Here is a 16,864-nt window from a genome sequence, read left to right as displayed (position 1 = left end):
GACTTATGGGACACCTTGTATAATATATGGTAAATTTAATTTCCAGTTAAATTCTAAAGTATTGGAAATAAACGATTGCTTCCTATCCAGTATTCATCACTATTTTATCATATTTTTTTTAAATTCCTGGTAAACTTTTATCCTTAAATATCTAAACCACGAAACATTATTTAGAAACTATTACTTAACTTCTTACTGTATGTTACGAGAGAAAAACTTTCAACTAAACTCCATTTTTCCAAGATAAATTTTACGCGTTTAACCAAGACTGAAATTATTAAATTGATCAAAATAATCTAAAAAAGTTTCAGCAATTAAATAAAACGCTAAATTACCATCAATGACGTCATAAAGTAACCACCCAATCATATCTCGAGATACAGAACAATTTTTGTGAAATAAAGCCAAACAGCATGGCACTAGAAAGGAGGAGGTCACAACGGAGACAAGTACGAGAGAAACCAATTAACAAATGCAGAATATACTGCAGAAGATTAAGTGCATTTTTATTTTCTCATTTGGGATTAACTTCTCTAGTTATTTGCTATACAATTGTAGGTGCAATTGCATTTAATCGTTTAGAAATTAACAACGAAGAAGAACTAGTGCTGAAGATGAACAAAGAGAGCCAAAATGTTGTGTTACGTTTATGGGGAGTCACCGTTGCTTTTAATATCTTACATAAACAAAACTGGACCAAATCTGTCGAAGATGAAATTAGAATCTATCAGGGTAAGTTAGTAGAAGCTGTCAAAGGTGGTTACGATGCTCAAGAAAATGGAAGAAATCAGTGGTCGTTACCGGGTGCGTTTCTCTACTGTCTTACGGTCATCACTACGATAGGTAAGTAACGTGTAGAATGTTTTAAATTGATTAGAAATAAAAATTTATACATTAATTTCTAAGAATAAACATTGTGTGAAACTCTTAACAAATTTTAAAATAACAGGAAAGTTATTTTTAGTCATCCCTATACGACTTCCAAGGGCGGAAACCTCCCACGCGCATTGTAAATAATAACTACGATGTCACTTGACTGATATTTTAAATATAAACTTTAAAACTTTTAGAGCGATAAAGTATATTTTTGAATATTCTAAATAACTGCAACTGGTAATTAAAGTATAAGTGTAGTGAAGTCATTACTTGTGATGCAAAAAATGCTAGGATTTGTTCTTTGCTAAGATGCTATTTCTTCATCATTAATATGCTAAATGATTCAAAAGTACAGTTTCTATAATGGTAAGAGAGAAAATACAAGCTGTAAATTAAATAACTTAGTACTAATAAAAATATCAAAATTATACAGAAATTTTAAGCAATTGTGTTAATTATATCTTGTCTTGGGGATCGTCCGCAAATTACGTAACGCTATTTTTATACTTTTCAATTATCATCCCTACTCCATAACGTCGTCACCAGTACCCACCTCCGAAATTACGTAGCTCATCTTCGATCGATCTCCTTAATTGTAGTATCGAGTAAAACACGGCAAGGGGTACTGAACGTTACGTTATTTTATTAATTAATTACACGTATAACGTACAGTACGAAGCTGTGACGTAAACAGTACAGTTCACTGTGTAATACACTTAAAAAACGAATCGTTCTATTACCTGAGATGACCGGCCGACCCATTGTAGGCCTGGCCGAATCCATAATGGGCTTGCTAAAAAGAGGCTCTTGTGCCCTTAGGGCGAAAAGAGTTTTAAAAAAAAAGTGATTATGCACATTTACCGGATTTATCATTTTACTGATACATATGTTACGGTTATTTAACCGTAACATATGTATCATAAAATTCTTTTATATATCTCTTACTAATTAATTAATTCATAGACAAAAAAACTACACAAGAAATTGTAGCACGAAGCTTATAAGCAGTGCAATCGTAATCGCTGATTATCGTCATTTTCTAAACAAACTTCCAAGCAATAGTTTGATTTGTAAAGGGATAGAGAAAATATTCATTGGTTCTATAGCTCTACATTACGAGTGACATCGCGAGATCGTCTAAGGAAAACAGTCGTGTGACTAGAAATCTGACGTTACATCGAAAGGGACGTCATCAACTGCTTTGCGTATGTGTAACGTCATGCGTATGTGAACATCATGGTAAGAAAAGTGTTATATACAGTTACATAACCTGTTTTTTGTTTTCGTTTTTTAAAGCACTGACAGCCATTTAAAATAGATATTTTTGAATGTTTACTTGCTTATCTTACATAACGTTTAATTTTCATGTAAGGATTAAGGCCAACGAAATATGAAAATAATCATATGTATTTTGAATTTTCATAAGTAAAAAGTATTCATATCAACTGAGAATACGTAATTGGGGGAAGTAAATAAAAATTAAGATTAAAATTAAATTCGGTATAAATAAATAAATTATATATACATTGTACTGTACAGTACGTAAGCAGATTGATATTATTTTCACAAATGAAACTATTACATTTATTAACAAATTAAATTACATTATTTAACTTGGCTACATACATTCCTGTGACTCACATCACGTGAAAGGGTATGGTTTCTAGCCTCGCACAACATTATTGCCATAATATGAGCAGATGTTCACAGGAAATAACGAAAGTAGACCTTGTAGTGAAAGTCTGTTTTAAAATTGCGGCGGCTGAGAGAAATTGCACTTTGGAACAAATCAGATATGATTGAGTATTTGTTCAATTTAAGTTCTGATGAGTCTGAATTATCAGACAGTATTAACGAATATGTAGAAAGTGAGAATGTGAGTGATAGTAGCAGCAGTGCCGTAACTAGGCAGGTGCATCCGCACAGGGCCCACTTGGAAGGGGGGCCAAAATGCATGTATTTGTTTTATTATTTTCCCAAACCTTATTAATTAAGGGACCTATGCTAATTCTTGCACATGGCACAGTTACAGCACTGAGTAGCAGTGATAGTGATCGTGCAAACCAAATACAAGTAGAAACAGATGCCGACCATGCGGTTGTGCTCGTGGAAGTAGTGCAAAACGTCGGCGTGTTAGTAATGATGATGGTTGGTGCCGTACGAACTTCACAATCAAGTGAACAATTTTACTGGATAAACAGGAATTCAATGGGTGTTACAAAGTGATGCCACACCATTTGATTGCTTTAGAGTATTTTTTGGTGATGAACTTGTGGACAAAATTGTTGAAGAAACAACAGGTATGCTGATACTTTGATGACATCTGATAAATTAGGTGAAAACGAGCCGCATGAAACAGTGGAAACCTACAAATGCAGAAATAAAAGAATTTTTGGGACTTGTTATGATTACGAGTATTAGAAAACCTTCCATAAATATGTATTTCACAACTTAAGATGTTTTTTCAACACCGTTCTTTTCAAGTGCGATGTCAAGCAACCGATTCCTACTTTTATTGTCATGTTTACATTTCACAATGATCAAGCGTCATGTGGTGATGATAAATTGCGTAAGTTACGAAGTGTTATTGACCATTTTCACCACAAATTCAAATATGCCTAAATCCCAGATGAAAATGTGTGTAGATGAAAGTCTTACGTATGGAAATTTATAGAATTGGATTTAAGCAGTATATACCTAGCAAGCGTTCTCGTTTTGGAATAAAAAACTACGAAATTTGTGAGTCATATACAAGATATGTTTGGGATTTTTTAGTTTAAACAGGAGCTACCAGTGTTTTGTATCGACAACTAACAAAGAAACACGTGTCATTTCTCGATTTTCGTATGGCTGTTTTCAGAGAGGTGATGGAAAAGTACTGTACAAGCATAAATGTAACCCGTTACGGTCGACCGTCATATTAAAATCCAATGGGTTTATCCGAACGGCATTTTCCTAGATATATAGGCTACTATCTACAGAGAAGAAAAAATATCCAACCAGAGTTTGTAAAGTATGTTCAGCAAACAAAAAGCGATTAGAATCACGTTACCAGTGTGATCAATGTGCCGTGCCACTATGTGTTGTTCCTTGTTTTGAAATTTATACTACTATAATTAACTTCTAAAATAGCTTTTTTGTTTTTACATTTTTTAATGTGTATTTTATGTGTGCAAAATAAAAATTAATTTGGAACAATACAATAGATAGAATTATTTTTTCTGAAAAGTGTAATTGCGTTAGGCTTAACATTAATTAAAGAAAATTCAACGTGGTGGACTGAGGGACATGCATTAGAGAAAACATTCAACATGCGATAATAATAAGGAGCTTCACTGCTCCTTATAGATAAGCTATCATGCCAAATTTCGATTCTTGGACGACAACACACGGAATATTTTTCCTTTTTTGGGTTCAGGAGGTCTCAAAAGGGCAGATTGCAAAAAACTCTGAGGGTAAAATTTGACACGATTCCAATGCTTTCCCTTGTTATGTATACATAACAGCCGGGAAAGTAAAATTAAGAATGTTTAGAAATGCATTTAACTTATCGATACAGAATATTTTGTCTTCAGAAAAGTTTAAATAAAGAGTTAAAGAAAGAAACGTCTTGTTATTTACTTTCAAAATTAAAAAAAAAAAAAACTAAGTAGAGTCATATTGACTCGCATCATCTCAGTCAAGAGTTAAAACTTTTCTTCTCCTTTGCACATTTTTTACACCACGAGTTAGAATATTCTAGCTAGATGCCTTTGCACAACATAAATGCCATGTCCCCTTGACTAAAATGAAAATGGCAAACGTGTATTTAATTTTCTTTAAACATGGCGTCGCTACAGCCACTCTGTAATATATTCTAGCTCGTTGGTGTGTACAATATATATATGTTAGTCAAAACCCGTTTTTAGTTAGAACGCGTTTTAACTAGTTTATACTAGATGTCTTTGTTAAAACCCGTTTTGTCTAGTTAAAACTAGTTTTATCTACATAAATATGTTTGCGGGAAATAAAGTTGTGTGTAGTGATTCGGGGAAGATGCCTAACATTTTGCTTATGAAGGAAATTATAGAGATAATTTGGAGGCCTCTAACGAAAATATCATATTCTTGAGCATGTTTTTCAAATAAAAGTTTGGAGTATATAAAAAATAATTGTATATTGTGTTTGCAATGACGACTTTTTTACTGTCGACATTTTAGGCATCTCATTCCAAGTATCCAGGTGAGATGCCAAATGCCATTAGGGTAAGATAACAAATATAATTGCATAAAATTAATTTTCGAATATCTTAACCAAATTTAATTTATTGCATATGTAGTACAAAGTACTTTATAGTAAGTATAACAGCACAGTATAAGTATTGTTAAGTTTCCGCCCGTTCTAACGTGCTCTATAGCTAGCTGAAAGCTTTTTTCAGTCAGAAAACCTTGAGAAGTTCCTATATAATTTCTATGCATATCCTGCAATAAAACGAAAAAACAATAATTTATTAAAAATAGGCATATTGGAATTCAATTAACAAAAAATAAGCATGTTACCCCAAGAAAAATGTGACATCTTTTCCATTTGTCAGGGTAAGGTGCCTAGTGGAGTCACGTGTTCTAGCATGTCCGATCGAGATCGGCGGTAGCTCACAATGGAAACTTTAGAACCTTAACTCATACATTAATTGTTTTTAGCATTTTTTAATAAATTCTATTTTAATTTTTGGTTTCAAAATGATTCTAGAAACATTTCACAAATAAAAATTTCATTCTTATCTTGCTTTTATTCTTCTCAGATGTAGAAAATGAGGTAACGGTAGCCAACTACAGGTTTCCGCACTCAATATTGGCCTAACGATTCATCATACAAACACATGACAATATCTGACGTCACCGTTTAAAAATATCAAAAAGTAGGCATCTTCCCCCGCATACCATCTTACCCCGAATCACTCTATATGTTACAGTCGAAACCAGTTTCAGTTAGGATACTTTTTAACTAGTTGAAACTAGTTTATACTGGATGTCTTTGTTAAAACCCGTCTTGTCTAGTTAAAACTAGAATTTACTGCTAGTCAAAAATGAATTTGAGTTAAAACGCGTTCTAACTAAAAACGGGTTTTGACTGTAACATATATATATATATATATAGCAAATGTTCATTTATTTCGTAATGCAGACATGAATTTATGAGTACGCAAGTAATCGTTAGTATGCCTTAGAAAGGGATGAGCTATTTACAAAAAACATTGTGTAATGTTAAGGTCTCAAGCAGTGGCGTAGCGTAGCAGGGGCGGCACTTATAGGGGGCAGCAAAATTTCACAATAAATAATATCTTGTAAAAATACCTAAATAAGGGGGCGGCGAAATTTTCCTCCGCCCCGGGCGTCTGACACCCACGCTACGCCACTGGTCTCAACCCTTGGGTAACAGAACGATTCATTTTTGTTTCCGGGGTATTGAGTAGCGAATCGTAGTGTTTAAATCACTGCTTTGTACGTGATACGTATAATTAATAAAATTGTATAACGTTCGGATAATTATGTAACGTGTTCGGATAATACACGGCAGAGGTACTCTTGTTGTGTATTATTAGTACTGTACAATTAAAAGGATCGATCGAGGATATTTTCGGGAGTAGATATGTGTGACGGCACTATGGAGAATTAAGGGTACGGGATGGTAGTTGAAAAGTATAAAAATAGCGATAGGTAATATATGAACGATCCTGCATATAGAAAAGCTGTCCTTAATATTTTGTTGCCATCCTTTAATTCTCACACGACTGAATTATAAAATTTTAATAGTTTCACTTATGAGTTACAGGCAGGGTTGTGGAGTCGGAGTCGTGGAGTTTTGGTGTTGGAGTCGTCAAAAAATCCTCCGACCCCGACTCCTTTTTTACTTCCCAACTTGTAATGTATATAAAACGGAAAAGTATTGGAATCATGTCAAATTTGACCCTCTGAATTTTGTAAATCTACATGTTTGAAGACCTGAACCCAAAAAATGTCAAATAAAGGGGGAAAATTCGTGTGTGTGTGTTGGCGTTTAATTTGTTTCATTTCTTTATTCTCTGTTCTGAGATATTAAACAATATCTCAGAATGGGTAAAGTTTAAGAAACTAAATTTGGTGCAGTAGCTTGTGTATAAAGGGGCATTAATGCTATTAAATTTTGGTTCTTAATTAAAGGTAGACAGGATGGAGACAGGAGGAGTCGTGTGTCATATCTCCAGTGTGGTCGAACTTAATAATTATTTTATTCATTAATTAGCGTTCACGGTTTTTTTTTCTTTTATAAAACTTGTCTCTACCCTCAAAATTAAGCTTTTTGTCATTTTATAATAGTACAGTAAAACCCGTTAAAGATGTTTTCGCTTGAGATGTTAGAATGTGTATAGGGCACGATTTAGTTCAATCACTTTGAAGCTTAATAACTCCTGTGTTAAACCATCCGACTCCTATTTAAAAACCACAGAAGTTTATTAGGCTTCAAACTGAGTGAACAAACTTGTGCCCCACAGTCTAATACTAGTCTAATACCCCGTTCGCACTGAGCATTTCAATCTAGATTGTGATCAAGGTCAGCGACTGTGCGTGGTGCGACCTCTCTCGATCGTTTCTATCTCGACTGAAACGAGGTTCAATCGCGATCGACTCAAGAGAGTTTCTTGAAACTACATCCAGTCATAAGAGAGTTCCCACAATCCCACGCGCGCAAGAAGAAACAAGATAGCTGAGGAACACGTGTCGGGCTATCAACAGAGAAATAAAAAAGATATTTGGAGAGACGATGAGATCTGGCTATCGTTAGATATATGGCAAGAAAAAGTATTTCTAACCAAAACTTCCATTTTGTTTGTTGGTGTTCGTGACTTACCGCGCAGTTATGTCAGTTTTATCATCGCTTGCAATAGTCAAGTTCTTCTCAAGCGAACAGCTCGACGTTCGACTGGCGATAGTTACAATGAGATTGTGGGTAAATCGAGATCAAAGCGAGTCGTGGATTGTGTTAGAACGCAGTATAACATCCATATACACAGAAAAAAAAATCCGAATTTTTTGCATATCTCGACATTTCAAGGTGTCCTGAGTCCAAAAATGTAAAAATTTAGGAGGGATCATTTTTTGACCGATCGCTACACTTTCCCTCTGTTATATATAACAGCCGGGAAAGTAAAAGTTATCGAATACATATTTATATATTGACTGTGTCATTACTTAGAGGAGTCTTTTAGCTTTGGAATAAAAAACTTTATACGTTTTATCTTCATTAGGTACTGTACTGTACGTACGTCCTACGTGGCAGCGTCCAGCGACCGTGGGCGGAAAGAATCTTTGTACGCGCGTCCAACTCGCAAGAGGCTTCTGTCCAGAGTGGACGCGTTGTTCACAAAATGGCGGTGAGATGACTTCGTCGAATGCTTGCTACAGAAAATATGACAAGCATTAAAACGGTAAATTTGACAGGTAACTGTTATCACTAACAAGATACACAACAAATATAAAGAATCTTCATAGAATAATAAGTTTAAAAAAGTTTTATTTTTATAAAACGTTACATTTACAAAATCAGAAATTATTAAATTATGTTAAAGATTATTAATTAAAGTACATACAACATATATACACAGTTTATTTGTCATTCTGTTTTTATTCATCTATAAAATCAGCCATTTTCTTCTTTGGAAGCGCGAGCAGCGACAGCGGTGATCAAACTTGCTTGGTAGCTGCTTCCTGTACACGCGTGTAGAAGCGTCATCTGGTGGTTACTGCACGCTAAAAACGGTTATTCCTGACGCACACATTTGCTTGAATCAGTTTGTCCGCTTCGCTTGGAAGCGCGTTCACGCCTGCGGTCACTGGACGCTGCCACGTAGGACGTAACCTGAGAACTCTATTAAATCTTTTATTCTGAGTCACGTGATGACATCAGTATTTCCAGATCTATTAATATTTCGGTAACAAGTCCGCCCCTTTTTTTTTTTTTTTTTTTTTTTTAACTCTTTCCGCCCTGTGGGCACTAAGAGGGCCTTTTTTAGTAGGCCCATTATGGGTTCGGCCAGGCCCACAATGGGGCGACCGGGTGGTGAGGGACGGGGCCCGACATATCCGAACGGACCACCCCCCGAAAAATTCCTGGGGATTATTCGACTCGTTCGGATTCGATCCCGGGTCCCCCAGAGCGGTAGGCTGCCACCTTTACCGCTCGGCCATCCGGCCGTCAACAAGTCCGCCCCTAGTTGGAGTGGGTAAATTTTTACACGACTCCACGGCCCTGGTTACAGGGCACAAAATTTGCTTTAAAAAGAATTTTTAAAAACTAATTATTGAAAATATAGATCTGGTTTTTAATTTTCATATTTTGAATTTTGAAGAATTCTTAATTGTAGATGTATGACATTCAAGATTATTTTTATTTAATCTCTGTTTTTTATAATTTATATCGTAGCATTTTTTTTAACTCTCCGCCCTGTGGGCACTATGAGGGCCTCTTTTCGCAAGCCCATTATGGTTCAGCCTGGCTCACAAGAGCGTCCGGATGATGAGGGACGGAGACCGACATTTTCAGACAGACCACTCCAAAAAATTCCTGCAGTTGAATTGATTGTCTATTATAACGGGCAAGTTGTTCAGATAATTTTCGGACACCCAGCATTTAATGAATAATTTACTATGATTTCTTGAGTAGCAACTTATTCGAAATTATTCTACAAAATACCGAAAATAATATAAAAATTGTGATAACGAATCATGTAAAAAATATTAATTTTGTCTATTTCTATATATTAAAATATAATTTAATATTCATTATAATATAAAGAAAACTATAAGAATATGAATTTTAAAAGATATACTATAAAAATTTAAATTGAAAATGTTATTATTAGTTCATTAAGAATATTATATCCAAGTTATTTTTTTCAATTTTGGCTTTTTCCTCCCTGTGAAGATTCAGGGGGCATTTTTTCTATATACATTCCAGGTTCGACCAAGTTCACAATCAGGCAATCTACTGTTGAGGAACGCGGCCTGACATATTCGGACTTATGCAATGAAAAATTCTTGGGGTTGCTTTCCTGGATCCTTCAGAGCGATAGGCTGACTTCTTAACTGCTTAGGTTATCCGACCATCACCAATTTATTAATGAAAATAATAATTTTTTTTTTATATTAAAAACTATTATATTTTAAATTAAGGGAGAAATATATTCTGAACTTCAAAAGATTGATGAGTTGCTAAAGGGGTGCTGTCGAGAGGATTTTCTAGAGGAAACTGGTCTCATTTAAATGATTAAAATCCGGAAAACTGTACACGATCAGTCCGTTGGCGAGGCGCGAACTCGCGACCAAACTGCTAATGTTCAGTGGTTTTATTCACTCGGCCACTGGAGATTTTGATCTTTTGTGTGAATACGGCATTAAAAGATTAGTTCATAGTTTTATTAATAACTTTCCTAAAACGAAATTATTTTTATAAAATAAATAAATAAATCTTTAACTTTTAAATCAGAGAATGAAAGAATAATTTACGTTAGAATTTTTAATTATTCATTAATTTTTTAATTTTAGTGATTGAATTTTATGTTCTAGGTTATGGAAACATCGCGCCTAAGACTACTTATGGAAAGATAGTGACCATACTGTATGCTATAGTCGGTATTCCATTAATGTTTCTCTATCTGACAAACATAGGAAACGGTCTAGCTAAAGGATTCAAGTATGTTTATGTAAAATTATGTGGAAAAAATAAGAGATTAATCGAATTTCGAGAAACAGATCAACCAAAAGGTAGAAAAGGTGGAAATATAATTACCGTTCCCGTTCATTGGTGCTTTTTCGTAATAGGAATATATATATGTGGAGGTGGTGCTTTATTTTCTGCTTGGGAAAAATGGAGTTTTTTAGATGGTGTATATTTTTGTTTCATAACGTTAAGTACCATCGGTTTTGGTGATTTAGTACCTGGTGATAGTGTTGTTACTGACAGTGGTTCTCAAGGAAAGTTGGTCATTTGCTCTATTTATGTACTTGGAGGAATGGCTCTGATTGCAATGTGTTTCAATTTGGTGCAAGAAGAGGTAGTGCATAAAATTAAGAATCTTGGTAAAAGGTTGGGTATTATCAGCAATGAAAATGAATAATGAATGAGTTTATGAGGAAGCAAAGTATTCCAACATTTTTAAAAATGTTGGTTACATGCATGATTTACAATGAAGTCTGCAAGATGGATTATGTTTTCGCACGATTCTAAATGGAAATATGCATTGAATGTCTTTAACTACGTGGCCATTCAAATGTTAAATCAGTAAAATATGCTTTTTTATCCCCATCATCACCAGTCAACAGAAATCAAGATACTTCCTCCGTAAGCCAGAAGTTAAAACCATTTGCAATTACACATTAATTACTTTCACACAATTTTTTGATGACTGGGGAGAAAAATAAACTATAGGTGCAATCTTACGTCAAGAGTCGCCCTCCCGCTCCCATCGTCAGCAATCGCCGGACATAAACGAATTCGCCTCCTCTAAGAAGTGCTGATGTAATACTTGAATGATTCCTGTATGTATATATTATTTTCTAAATGCTAAATATTCTATTAATTGATTTGGAGTTAGAATGTATAAAAATTATGACATTTCAATGAAAAACCTTGAATGAAATCAATATAAATAAATGAAAGTTTTAGGGAATAAAATCAGTATATGAATAAGTAAAATATAAAAACTGCCATATTATTATAAAATTTATGTATATTATCGTAAAATGGAAATTATTTTATCTGCTTTTATACGTATCGCGCTTTTCTAGATTCTGTTTATAATTATTATATTGTATTGTAATTATCGATTTTAAACGATATTGCGGTTATAAATATGTTAGCCACAGAATTTATGTTCATATGAATAAATAATGTTTTTCTTGTTATAAATTTCCTGAAATTAATATTATATAAGAAAATATTAATTTATTGTATAGACTTGAACTTCTTGTATACTGTGAGAATCAAGCAGAAATGGAAATTCCACAGATATTTATGAAAATTATAATTTAGATTTTTTTGCAATTTCTACATGATGCTCACATTGATTAAGTAACTAGAAGTTAATTGATTGCGTAAGAACATTGAACGTTAATTATACAAGAATATCATACAGAGCGATACGAATCTAGAGCATGAGTGCCCAAAGTGGTAACGGGTTGTCCTTTTCTCATCAGCTCTTTAAACTTTATTCTAATATTGTATTATTATTTTATGCGCTTTATTTCTTTAAAAATAATTATTTGAACTTTAGGCTTGTCTTTTTCATATTAGGCTGACTGTTTAAAGATTCGATATTTATCGAAGTTGAGCATTTTACATTAATTGTGTCTAGGCATGTAAAAAGAAAGATTAAAAAACTTTCTTTTTACAAGGAACATGTTCGATGTTTACATATTTCGATATTACACATTCGATATTTTTACATGCTCGATATTTTATTTCGATAAAAAACTTTTACGTTGTGTATAGGCTAATGTACTGTGGAATGTAGTTGCTTATATAGTATCAGACTCCTTAGATGAAATCCGATATCAATATCCGATGAATCTAATATGAATATCCGATGGAACAGTGAAACTCTCGCCTTTCATAAATAAAAACCCACGCAAAATTTAACGAGTACCTGCCCGACAGTCTCGCGAAGACTATAAAAAATTACTTTTCAGAAAAGTAAAAAGCTGGAATTACAAGGGAGAGTTTCAATCTCCAGAGCTCCAAAATGTTTCGAATTGTCACCTGGAGACAAGGGAAGAGCAATCGATATTCACTATTTTATGTCGCTTCTTTTTCTGTATGTTCTGTGAAGTGTTCGTTGTCGGAACAAAAAAATCTTTCGCGAAAGTGTTCGTTATCCGATCACCCACTGTACTTACATGTATGATGGAAACACCATGTGTTGTATATATTGTACTATATGTGTTTGAAAGGCTTTATTTTAAATTAAAGATTTCCCTTGTTGTTGAAATTTTAATACTTTCAATTTCATTAACTTTCTTCGTTGAAAAATAAACAATCAACGAGTTGATCATTTCTCGGCTCCATTAAAAAGTTTGGTGGCGCCATCTACTGTCATATTTTATTAAAATATCCGTTATATTTTTAAATACCGTATTTACTCGCTTATAAGATGAGGTTTTTATTCATTTTCACTGCTTCAATAACCTAGGTCGTCCTATACGAGTGAGTGAAGAATTCATTTCGTTTTTGCAATAATTTTTGTAAACCGGTATATATTGCATTTTTTACCGGATTCTCTCCTTCTGGTGTTTAAGTTTTTTATCTGGGTCATTTGAATCGTTCTTGTGTATTGTCAGGAGTAAAGATGAATAGCAATAGGTAAAGCAAAGCTTTTGAATTGAATTCCAAAATTACACGGGAGCCCGATATAAGTTATAATTCATTTCCACTGAAAACAGATGATTATTTGGAAATCAGAATTCGGAGAAACTCATAATTGTAATCGACGAAGAGTGAATTAGACTGTTAAGAATTGGCAAAAAAAGTTTCCAATAATTGTCCAGCTTTACATGAACAAATTATGTTGTCGATTTTACAAGATTTTTCTTTGAAGTTTAAAATGCCAGTAATTTTTGCGGAACAATGTGTGCATTTATGTGCATTTGATATTTTACTTTTGATTAAACATAATAAAATTAGAATTCTATTAATAAATCTAATTTTCTTTATTTTGATCTTTAAAGTCACACCTCGTCCTATATGCGAGATCGTCTTATATCCGAGTAAATATGGTATTATAAAATGGCAGAAAGCTTAATTTTGGGGATACAGACGAGTTTTATAAGAAAAATTGTAAATGCTGCTAACGAGTAAAATCGTTAGTAAGTCTGACCCAACCGGAGATTCACACGACCCTAATTATCTTTTCACCCCTCGACCTTTAACCGCCAAAATTTAATATCATCGATTACCCTAATAATCAAACCACCCTGCAAAATTTCAGAAATTTTGTTTACCCACTTTGAAGCTTAAGCATCTTTTGTAGAAAATTTCTGAAATTTGTGATTTAAGACATTCTGGTAGCATTATCTGGGGTGCAAAGGGCGACAATCATTACAAATTCCTCTTTGGATTTTCAAAAATACAGATAACATTACTTTAGAATAAATGAATGATTAGACATTTCTATAATTTTATTTACAGTATTAGAAAAAAAAAGCATTATTTTAACTTAAAAAACTGAAAGTGATTCTGTTTCTAATGAATATTATTTTAATAAAATGATCTTTTCTAAAGTATTTCAAACCGATTAATGTTTTTTTCGTAACACGTGACTTAAAAATATGACAGGATCGTAATACGTCAGGCATTCTAAACAATACGTTCTAACAATACGTAACGAATTGTTAGGATGTATTGTTGGCTTATTCTATTGTAGGTGGTTATATTGTTAAGCATAAATTTGTTCGAAAGTTCCGCGTTTCTTTGAGATTTCGCGAAAAAATTGCGATTAAGTAAATTTCGGTAAGGTACGGGAGGCAGAAAGGGTTCTCTGTGTCGCCTTTCTCTTAGGCCCGCGCAAGTAAAGAGATGGAATCTCTTGTCGGCCTTTTTACTCGAGTTACTTTTTACTCAAACTAACTCTTTTCGTCCTGCATCTTTAAGGCTCGCTCGGACGAAGATAGGAGAGACGGAGAAGGTTTCCTGTGTCCCGCATCTATAAGGCTCACTGGAGTGAAGACAAAAGACGGTGAGGCTTAGTGGGCTCTCTGTGTTTCTTGTTTTTAAGGCCCGCTCGAGTGAAGAAGCCGATCGGAGATGGAGAGGGCTTTCTGTGTCCCGCTTTATTAAATCTCGCGCAGGGCGAGTAGTTTTTTTTTTTTTTTTTTTCGGTTAATGAAATTGAACTAAATTTTGTGGCCCTAACGTGCATTTTATTACGACCAGGTGTATTTATTGATTTCCATCTTTCTTTATTACTAATTGTCGTAATATTACATCCCTTTTAGATAGTAATAATACGGTGAGTTTCTGATAGCTGAATTTCGAGTATTCAGAGATAATTATGAATATTTTTATCGGCGAGTGCGAGTTAGGAAGAACTCGAGTCGACAAGTTATGTTGGTCACTTGTGGAGTTGGATTCTTTCCAACTCTTGGAGGAACTCTGAAGCAGCCACCTCCACGTGGTGAGTACTGGGTTGTCGTTCGTCTGGTAATGACGAACGGCAGGCGAAGAGCTGCTTGTTCCATTTTTATCCATTCGGCCGCTGCTTCACTTCTTATGCCGTTTGACGTTGAAAACCCAAAGTGTATTGGTGTTTCGTTGAAAAAGTCGAGTACAAAATCGAATTTAAATTTATTATAAACTGCTGATAAGTAATTTACGATTGTCTCTCCTGTGATTTATTAATTCTAAAACTGAAATATTTTGTTAAATACATTCTATTATATTAGCTCCGGCTTTCTTGACGGGGTCGGTATTGATGCCCCTTATACACAAGCTACCATGCCAAATCTCGTTGCTTTATCTTTATCCCGTCCTGAGATATTAAGCGAAATAAATGCAACACACATACATCCACGGCATTTTTTGCTTTTTTTTTTTTTTGTTTTTTACTTTTTGGGTTTAGGGATCTGAAAACGTGGAAATTTGCAAAAAATCTCGGAGGGTCAAATTTGAAACGATTCCATTACTTTCCCTTGTTATGTATACATAACAGCCGGGAAAGTAAAACTTGTAAAATCAGGTTGAAAAAGTAAAGCTCAATAGAAACTAGTAAAAGAAACCTTTGAAAGCTGTGGCATAAAAACAGTGGAACCGGAAAGTAAGACTCAACATGTAAATAAAGTACACATTACACAGACTACAACTATAGGAAGTTTTGATGAAGCAATGTCACCATGATAAATAGGAAAATTAACACTGGCACAGAAAGACTTCGACCTCTACTTTGTGCCTTGAAATCGTTGACGTACATTAATTTGGCTGAACGGTAGAACGTCTTTAAGCAGTACCAGTGAAGGAAGTTAATGACATTGTCTTAATGAGTTAATAAGCGGAGATGAAATCGGGCGGAGCGGAGTGTCCGGGTTTCGTGGTAGTTAAGTATGTGCTCGTAAATATCGCGTTTATAGAAAAACTATTAGAATTAGTTTGGTTTATTTGATTACGGTAACGCGATACGTGAGCGATCTGCTAAGGATAAGCATCCCAGAAAGACTTTAATGTAAAGCTGGTCTCTATTTAGATGTTACTAACTCCATGAAAACCCAGCCTGTTGGCCATGCGCGAACCCACGACCGACTAGCGATGTTCTATGGTTTTATCCACTTGGTTATTGGAGAGTACTTTATTGGGCTGTTTTTGAAAAAAAATTGTATACCTATAAATTCCCACTGTTGTGTGTCCATCTCTGCCTTGTTTTCGTTAAAAAAATACCGACAGTATAAAAAATGTAGTACAACTATTCCTATTACAGTGGTGCCTCGTATAACGTACGCCTCGAATAACGGACGCTGCGAACAACAGACTTTCCGGCATAATTGGTGACTGCTCCATGGGCGCGTTCCTTAATGCATCTCCGCTACTACGGGAGTGCGCTGCTGTTTGTAGGCATTTAGAAACGACGGTCAAAGAAAGAAAGATGGCAGCGCCCGCACTATCGATAGTATCGTGATGGAGAAATCTATAATTCTGAAATATGAGTTTTAAAAGGCGAAAGAAGAGTCCCAATTGTAAAATTTAACCATAAAATGGATTATTTGTTGAAAGTGCATTCAAAATAGCCTCGAAAAAAAATTCATAAAGACACTTACATCACCGCGTGCGCTAACTCGCGCTTTCACAATTTCTAAATTCTCGTTCATAAAACCACGTAATGGACCCGGAAACGAAACTATCTGAGCCATGGAGGACGCCATATTGCTTTTCACCGTAAACTACTGCTACAAGCGACCGTTTTTGCCGTTCGACGGCGTGCACTCCCACCGGA

The 16,864-nt window shown here is 34.5% G+C and overlaps 1 protein-coding gene across 2 annotated transcripts; it reads left to right on the top strand.

The window, feature by feature from the left end:
* Positions 1 to 148: 148 nt before the first annotated feature.
* On the top strand, positions 149 to 11,658 carry LOC136989886 (potassium channel subfamily K member 9-like). 2 transcript variants are annotated; one of them, XM_067288181.1, is made up of 3 exons: positions 419 to 449; positions 559 to 843; positions 10,458 to 11,658. In XM_067288181.1, the coding sequence occupies exons 2-3, from the start codon at positions 615 to 617 to the stop codon at positions 11,006 to 11,008; spliced, it is 780 nt and encodes a 259-aa protein (XP_067144282.1). In that variant the 5' UTR covers positions 419 to 449; positions 559 to 614; the 3' UTR covers positions 11,009 to 11,658. The 2 variants fall into 2 exon arrangements, with proteins under 2 accessions (XP_067144281.1, XP_067144282.1); XM_067288180.1 differs by having other exon boundaries at positions 149 to 843.
* The last annotated feature ends 5,206 nt before the right edge of the window (positions 11,659 to 16,864 follow it).

This window comes from Centruroides vittatus, unplaced genomic scaffold (assembly GCF_030686945.1).
Source record: "Centruroides vittatus isolate TY-2023 unplaced genomic scaffold, ASM3068694v2 scaffold_769, whole genome shotgun sequence".
Classification (NCBI taxonomy): Eukaryota; Metazoa; Arthropoda; class Arachnida; order Scorpiones; family Buthidae; genus Centruroides; species Centruroides vittatus.
The sequence above is the reverse complement of the archived record's forward strand: the minus strand, read 5'-3'. Positions and strand labels throughout refer to the sequence as shown.